A 6,666-nucleotide genomic window follows, 5' to 3' on the forward strand; every position below is an offset into this window, starting at 1 on the left:
GACCCTGTCCTGCCAGGGGTGCCCCACCCAGGCTGTACCCTGTCCTGGCCAGGATAACCCCCCATGCAGGGACTCCCCCATCCTCCCCGGGACCAACCCTGTCCTGCCTAGGACCCCCACTCAGGACAGGCCCTGTCCTGGCCAGGATAACCTCCATGGGATGTCCCCGTCCTTGCCGGGATAACCCCCATGGGATGTCCGCGTCCTGCCCGGGATAACCCTCATAGGACATCCCCGTCCTGCCCGGGATAACCCCCATAGGACATCCCTGTCCTGCCCAGGACTCCTGTGTCCTGCCCAAGGGACCCTGGGCGCCTCCCGCCCAGGTGCCTCCCGCGCGAGGGGGCGCCCGCGCGCCGGGCCGGGAGGAACCATTGCCTGGACTGCGGGGGGAAGCGGGTTTGCAGCCGCGCGGGGGGGTCTGGGCTAAACCATTCCCGGGGCGGGGGTGCGGGCGGGCCTGGCCGAGCGCGCCGCTCGCAGCAGCGCGGGGGGCCTGGCCCTGCGGGGCCACGCGGGGCCCGGCCTCGCGTGACTCAGCCCTCTGCGATGCACGAGCGGGTTGGGCTTCCCGCCCGACGCCGCGGCGGCCCTGCCTGCCCGCACTGCCGCTGCTGCCCCTGGCCTCCCCCAGGGCCAGCACTCGCCCCCCCAGGCAGCCCCGGGCACCCCAGAAAGAGCAGGCACAGGGTGGCAAGGATCAGCTCCAGGTTTATTGCAGGAGACGGGGGAGCCAGGCCAGGCCTGGTGTCCAGGCAGCCCCTTGGGTACAGGCAGAGAGCGGGTCTCCTTTGGCACTGGCTTGAGCTGTGCCCCAGCCGCAAGGGGGGCAGAGAGGAGGTCCCCACCCTCTGTGTCTCTGTCCTCCTCCCTCAGGACCACCCCAGGAGCAGGATACCCCACTCCTGACCCCCACAGCACAAGGCACTCACCCCTTCTCAGCCCCCGGCCACCACCCTGGGACACCCCTGGCACCCTCTCTGCTGCAGGGCATCCACATACCCCCAGAGAGGCTGTGGGGCAGCCCCATCTCCCAGCACTACCCCTCTTTCCTCGTCCGTGGCCCCAGTAGCAGCAAACGGGACCGGACCAGGCACAGGGCAGCTGGGCACTGCCGGGCCCTGCTGCTGGAGCAGCCCCTGCGAGACCCAGCTCAAACCCCCGGGCGCAAGGCCGGGCTGTTGTGTGCACCCTGGGGGCATCGGGGACAGCGCTGAGCCTTAGCAAGAAGTTAAGTTAGGGGTTGTAGGGGAGAAGGGAGGCCGAGCAGGAGGAAAAGGAGATTTCTCACTGGGTGCTTGGTTTCTGCCCCCTTGGCAGAAGGGATCACAGGGCAAACACTCCTGCAGTCAATGCGTAGGGCACATGCAAGACCCCCACCCTGGCACAAATGGTCCCCCTGCTCCGGAGATGCCTCCAGCTGGGCCCGAAGTGCTGCAAGAAGGAAAAGCGCCCTTGTCGCAATCAGTCCTTCTCCCCAGGGCAGCGCCAAGTGGCCGGTCCTTGCGCAGACCCTGAGATCATCCCATTGCAGCAGCAAGAGATCTTCCCCCATCGCAGTCCCGTGGGCATCTCGCCGCTCAGATCTTCGAGGACTCGACCCGCTCAATCCAGGGCGAATCAGCTCCCGTGTCCCTGGGCTCCGACCGCAGCTGCCGCAGCTCCCGCTCCAGCGCCTGGCTGCGGTGGTACATCTCCATGTAGCTGGCCTGGAGCTCCCGCTGGTACCGCAGCACCTTCTCCTTCTCCTCCTGCCAGGTTTTCCTCTCCAGCTCAAAGTTCACAGCTTGCAGCTGGCCCTGGCGCCGCTCGCGCAGCAGCTCTGCCCACAGCCACTCCACCTGCCTCTCCAGGGGCTCCGCGCTGTCGCTGTGCAGGCCCCGGCACTTGGAGTCATCGGTTTCGCAGCCAGGGAAGTCCTGGCAAGCGGGCATGGGGTCATCGCCCAGCGCCAGCGAGGCGCCGGGCTCCGGGGCGCTCTGCAAAGAGTCTGCCAGTTGTGCCAGCTGGGAGTCCCTGGCCTGTACCTCAGCCTTGGCCTCCCGCAGCTGCGTTTTCAGGCTGAAGATCTCGCCCAGCTTCTGGGCCATCTCCTCCTGGGTGTCCCGGAGCTGCTGCTTGAGCAGGGAGATCTCAGCTGCCTTCTGGCACACCTGCAGGGCACACGGAGGAGTGAGGAAGGGCCTGAGGAGCGGGAACGTCCCCACCTGATGGACACCCCCGGGAAGGGCACTCACCTCCCATTTGGTCTCCTCCAGCTTGGGGCTGACACGCTCGCCCTGGGCCTGCCGGAGCTTGGGCTCCTCGCACTGGCACTGCTGCATGCTCAGCTCCTCCTGCAGCCGCTTCTTCTCCTGCTGGGCCTTGTAGAGCTGCAGCTGCAGTGCCCGCTGGCCGCGCTGAGCCTGCTGCGTGACCTGCTGCAGCCTGGCCATGTACATCTGCTTCAGATCCTCCAGCTCGTCCAGCCACAGCCGCTGCTTGTCCTCAAAGACCTGCCGGTACAAGCGGACAATGACGGGGACCCATATCCCTGCCCTGTGTGGGACAGATTCCCAGGAGGATCTCAGAAGGTCTCAGGACCAGCTGCTCCTCTAGGGGAAGCCCCTCTGGGCCAGGCTCTTCCCAACTCCAGCCCAGGGGCAGCAGCAGAGGTTCAGCAGCAGGTTCCCATCCTGCTCTTGCTGGAGGATGCTCCCACACCAGCACCCATCACCCTGGCTTCAGCACTTGGATGCTCCCAGCCCGTCTCCCACTACGGCAGCACATCACAGTCTTGCAGCCCCATCCTCACACCCCTACCCAGGTGAGGCACCCCAGGAGCACCCAGAGCAGTCCCAGCCCCCCGGCTCACCTGTGTGAAGGGGTCTTCAGTCTCGCTGAGGCTCCTCTTGAGCTGCCGCAGCTCTCCCCCCGTCTCCTGCAGCCGGTCCTCCAGCTGCTTCACCGCGTCCTCCAGGGAGTAGGTGAACTCGTAGGGCGGCGGGGGCTCCCCGGGGCTCTGCAGCCGGCTCAGCGTGGCCATGCTCTTGCAGGACAGAGGTGCCTTCTCGGGGGCCAGGGGCTCCCTGGGGCTCCGGGACACCCTGTCCAGGGAGCCCCCAATGTGGTTGATGTGACCCATGGAGGCACTGAACTGGCTCTGCGCCGGCTTGAGGCGGGAGCCGTAGGAGGGGAAGCTCTGGATGGAGTTGTGGCTGGAGTCAGAGGCCTCGTCCAGGCTGATGGCGTGGAGCAGGTGGCTGCGGAGCGGCCCGTGCGGCGGGACGGCCGTGCTGCTCTGCGACAGCAGCGTGTGCAGGCTCCCATTGCTCTTCGACAGCTTCTGCCCCTTGGACGAGGACAGGCCCTGCATGGAGACCAGGCCCTTCCCAGCCACTGCCTTGAAAGCTGAGGGTCTGATGCGGCACTGAATGAAAAACAAGAGTGGAGTCAGGCTGGGCCCACCATGGGCACACGCCGGTGCCCAGAGCCCTGGCCCCATCTGGAGAGGCCCTGGGCTCACAGTGGCTTCACCGGGACAGGAGATGCCTACGGATGCCCTCTAAATCCTGCACCCAGCCCCATTCCCACACGGACTGCCCAGGGGGGCAGTGCTGCAGGGCTCACCTTGTCGAAGCGGCCCCTCTCGGGCAGGGAGCTCTTGGAGAAGTCGGCTCCGCGGTGGTGGTCGCGGGAGCCGCGCTCGGGCGAGCGGTTCTCGCGGTCGCTCTCGTAGTCCCGCTTGTAGCACGCGGCGGCCGCCTGGTGCTTCCGCTCGGAGCGCGCCTCCTTCTTGGCCCCGTGCAGGTAGCCGAAGAGCTCCCGCTGGCCCGGGCCCTTGCGGAGCAGCCCGTCAGGCTGCCGCAGCCCCCGCGAGCCCCCGAGCGGGGCCCGCAGCTCCAGGGGAGACAGGTCCTGCTTCTCCACCAGGCTGCCCACGCTGCCCATGCTGCCGCCGACAGGCTCAGAGCAGAGGTAGGTGCCAAGGATGCGGGTGGCAGCCTCACAGGTCACAGGGCCCTGTGCTGTTGCCATGGAGGATCAGAGGGAAGCCCGGGACCAGCACTGCCGAGGGAGAGACAAAGTCAGCGAAGCTGGCCCGGCCCCGGGGACGACCCCCCATTGCTCCAAATCCCTCGGCACCTCCCAAGAGAGCAGCCCCGAGCACCGGAGGAGCCTTCTGGGTGTCCCCGGCCTCCCAGGGCGAGCGCCGGCGGGACGCGGCCGTGGGGCGGGACGCGGCCGTGGGGCGGGACGCGCTCCCGCCCCGGCAGCGCCGGCCCCGGCGGAGCGGCTGCCTCCCACACCCGGCTCCACCTCCCGCCCGCGGCCGGGGCCGGCACCAAAACAGGCACCTGCCGCCCAGCCGGGCGGGCGGGTCGCGGAGCCGGCAGCACCTGCCCCGGCGGCGCCCGCTGCGCCCCCGGCCGGGACCCGCTCCCGGAACCCCCCGCACGCGGAGCCCCGTCCCCAGCGCCGGCTCCGCTCCCGCGGCTGCACCAAGACCCCGCGCGCAGCCCTTCCCCCCGGCTCCCTTCCTGCCCGGCAGGAGCGGGACGTCCTCGGGAGGCCTCCCCAGGACGGCCCTGCGGATGCCCCGGGCCAGCTGGCCGGACGAGCGCGGCGGCCCCCGCGGGCGGGAAGGGCGGATGCGGAGCCGGACAATGCGGCTTCCTGCGCAGGTGGCCGGGCTCACGCGCGCACGGCCGCGCCGCGGGGAGCGCGGGCCGGGGGAGCCTTCGGCCTCGCCGCCCCGCCTGCCCGGGGGCCGCGTCCCCCCTCCCTGCGGGCGCAGCGAGGGGACAAGGGCAGCGAGGCGACAAGGGGGGGCAGCAGACCCCGCTTAGCCCTGCCCCTTCCCGCGGGGCCGCCGGACAAAGCCCTTCCCGCGGATTTTGCCGGACTTCCCGGGAAGCCTCGGGGGTGCTCAGGAGAAGCCTGGGGCACCCAGCACCCCCTCCCAACCCCCCCGCGGAGGAGCGGAGGCTGCAGGCGGCAGCGGCCCGGCCGGCTGCAGCGTGGGAGCCGGGCCGGGCCCCGCGGCAGGTCCCGGCCCTTGGGGTGGCCTCGCGCGGGCTCCCGGGCCTGGGTTACACCCAGGAAGCTGCCCTGGTTCTCAGCACCACGCGCTGGGTAAACAAACAGCTCGCGTTTAATTGCTGCCACGCACAAACCTGTCTGACAGCTCCCGGCCTGCACTGTCATCTCGCTCCTAGGGAGCCCAGCACCTGCTCCGGAGCCATCGGCAGCAACCGCGCCCCACGGCGCGCGCCCCGAACGGGGGTCCCGGCCGCGGGCGGCGGGGCCGCGATGGAAGGGGGCGCCCCGGGGCACGGGCGCTGGACCCCGGCATCCGAGCCGCGGCACCGGCGCCCTGGGGAGCCGCCGCAACCAGCCTGGCCAGGCCCCCGAGCGGCTCCCGCCGGCACGGGCGGCCGAGGAAGTAGGTCAGACCGTGGGAGGCTCGGGAAGCGCCGGGGAGCCCGCGGAGGTCCCCGCCACTAAGAGCAGGGTGTCTCCCGAGGCGGCAAACACCGGTCCGGCCAGCCCGGCTGCTTCTCGGGGCCGTACCGGGCCGGGAGCCCGGCCCCAGGAGGTTTGTCCAGAGGTTTGCCCGGGCTCGGCCCCTTCCCTTCCCGCCAGGTACGAAGGGTCCGCGCGGCCCGGCCGCCCTCCCGGCCCAGCGGCCGCCGCAATCCACCCCCTGGGGAAGCGGGAGCGGCCGCCTCCGGACCGGCCCCGCGCGTCGCCGCTCCCGGGGCCCGAGCGCCTGAGGGGGTCGCGGGCTGCGCCCGAGGCCGCCCCTCCCTCCGCAGGCCGCTCCCGAGGCGCTCCCGCCGCCCCCGAGTCTCGGGCCGGGATTTCCCGCCGCCCAGGACAAAGCGCGGCGGCCGCGGCGCGGCGGGCACGTCGGGGCAGCCGGGCCGGAGCGCATCGCACCGCACCGCACCGCACCGCATCGCACCGCACCGCAGCGCGGCGGGGCTCGCCGGGCCCGCCGGGCCGCACTCACCATGCCGGCGGCGCTGCGCTCCCGCTCCGCTCCTTCCCTCGCCGCGTTTGAACGCGCCCCTCGGCCGCGGCCGCGCGGGGAGCGGGCGGAGCCGGCACCGGCAAATCGCGGCGCGGGGGCGGCCCCGGGGCGGGGCGGCCCCGGGCACCGGAGAGGGCGGCTCGTCCCGGCGCGGTCCGCGGCGCCGGGAAGGGGCGGCCGCTGCAGCCCGGCTCGACCCGCGCTGTGCGGCGGCCGCGGGCGGGAGGCAGCGGGACTCACTGTGGCTGCCGCGTCCGGGCCCTGCTCCGTGCGGCCCGTGGCCCCCTCCCGGCCCCGAGCCGGGCCGGGGGGCAGGGAGCGTCTTGCTCGGGTTTCTCACGGCCGAGCCTGGCCCTGCAGGAGGGCAGAGCAGCCTCCGGCTTCACAGGGCACCGCTCTGGTCTTGCAGGACAGGAGCAGCCGCAGGACAACCCCGTGTCCCCAGGGATGTGCAGGAGCTGGGATGGAGGCGTCTGTGCAAGGAGAGCTCCCCAGGGCCTGCAGGCCTGACCCTGGGCCTGCTGCCCACCCCAGAGCCCAGCAGTGAGACCTGACAGGCTCCGTCCCTCTGAATCAACCTGGCGCTTCCTGGCAGGGAGCCCGTTGTGCCACTCACAGCCCCTGCAGCAGCCTCATGGGGAGCAGGGATG

At 71.6% G+C, this 6,666-nt stretch overlaps 1 protein-coding gene across 2 annotated transcripts; it reads right to left on the reverse strand.

The window, feature by feature from the left end:
- Positions 1 to 1,447: 1,447 nt before the first annotated feature.
- On the reverse strand, positions 1,448 to 6,062 carry N4BP3 (NEDD4 binding protein 3). 2 transcript variants are annotated; one of them, XM_088522533.1, is made up of 5 exons: positions 5,996 to 6,062; positions 3,610 to 4,047; positions 2,855 to 3,409; positions 2,238 to 2,495; positions 1,448 to 2,153 (listed from the first exon to the last, which is right to left on the reverse strand). In XM_088522533.1, exons 2-5 carry the CDS (start codon positions 4,015 to 4,017, stop codon positions 1,581 to 1,583), a joined length of 1,794 nt encoding a protein of 597 aa, XP_088378659.1. In that variant the 5' UTR covers positions 4,018 to 4,047; positions 5,996 to 6,062; the 3' UTR covers positions 1,448 to 1,580. The 2 variants fall into 2 exon arrangements, with proteins under 2 accessions (XP_088378659.1, XP_088378660.1); XM_088522534.1 differs by lacking the exon at positions 5,996 to 6,062 and adding an exon at positions 5,157 to 5,175.
- Between the last annotated feature and the right edge of the window lie 604 nt (positions 6,063 to 6,666).

The sequence above is a fragment of the Tinamus guttatus genome, unplaced genomic scaffold (genome assembly GCF_059628265.1).
Source record: "Tinamus guttatus ecotype Peru unplaced genomic scaffold, ASM5962826v1 Tinamus_guttatus_pri_ptg000155l, whole genome shotgun sequence".
Lineage (NCBI taxonomy): Eukaryota > Metazoa > Chordata > Aves > Tinamiformes > Tinamidae > Tinamus > Tinamus guttatus.

Coding starts and splice junctions, on each gene's coding strand:
- N4BP3 (XM_088522533.1), bottom strand. CDS start 4,017: ATGGCAACAGCACAGGGCCCTGTGACCTGTGAGGCTGCCACCCGCATC. Junction 3,410..3,609: donor AGAGGGGCCGCTTCGACAAG/GTGAGCCCTGCA, acceptor TTTTTCATTCAG/TGCCGCATCAGACCCTCAGC. Junction 2,154..2,237: donor TGGAGGAGACCAAATGGGAG/GTGAGTGCCCTT, acceptor TGTGCCCTGCAG/GTGTGCCAGAAGGCAGCTGA.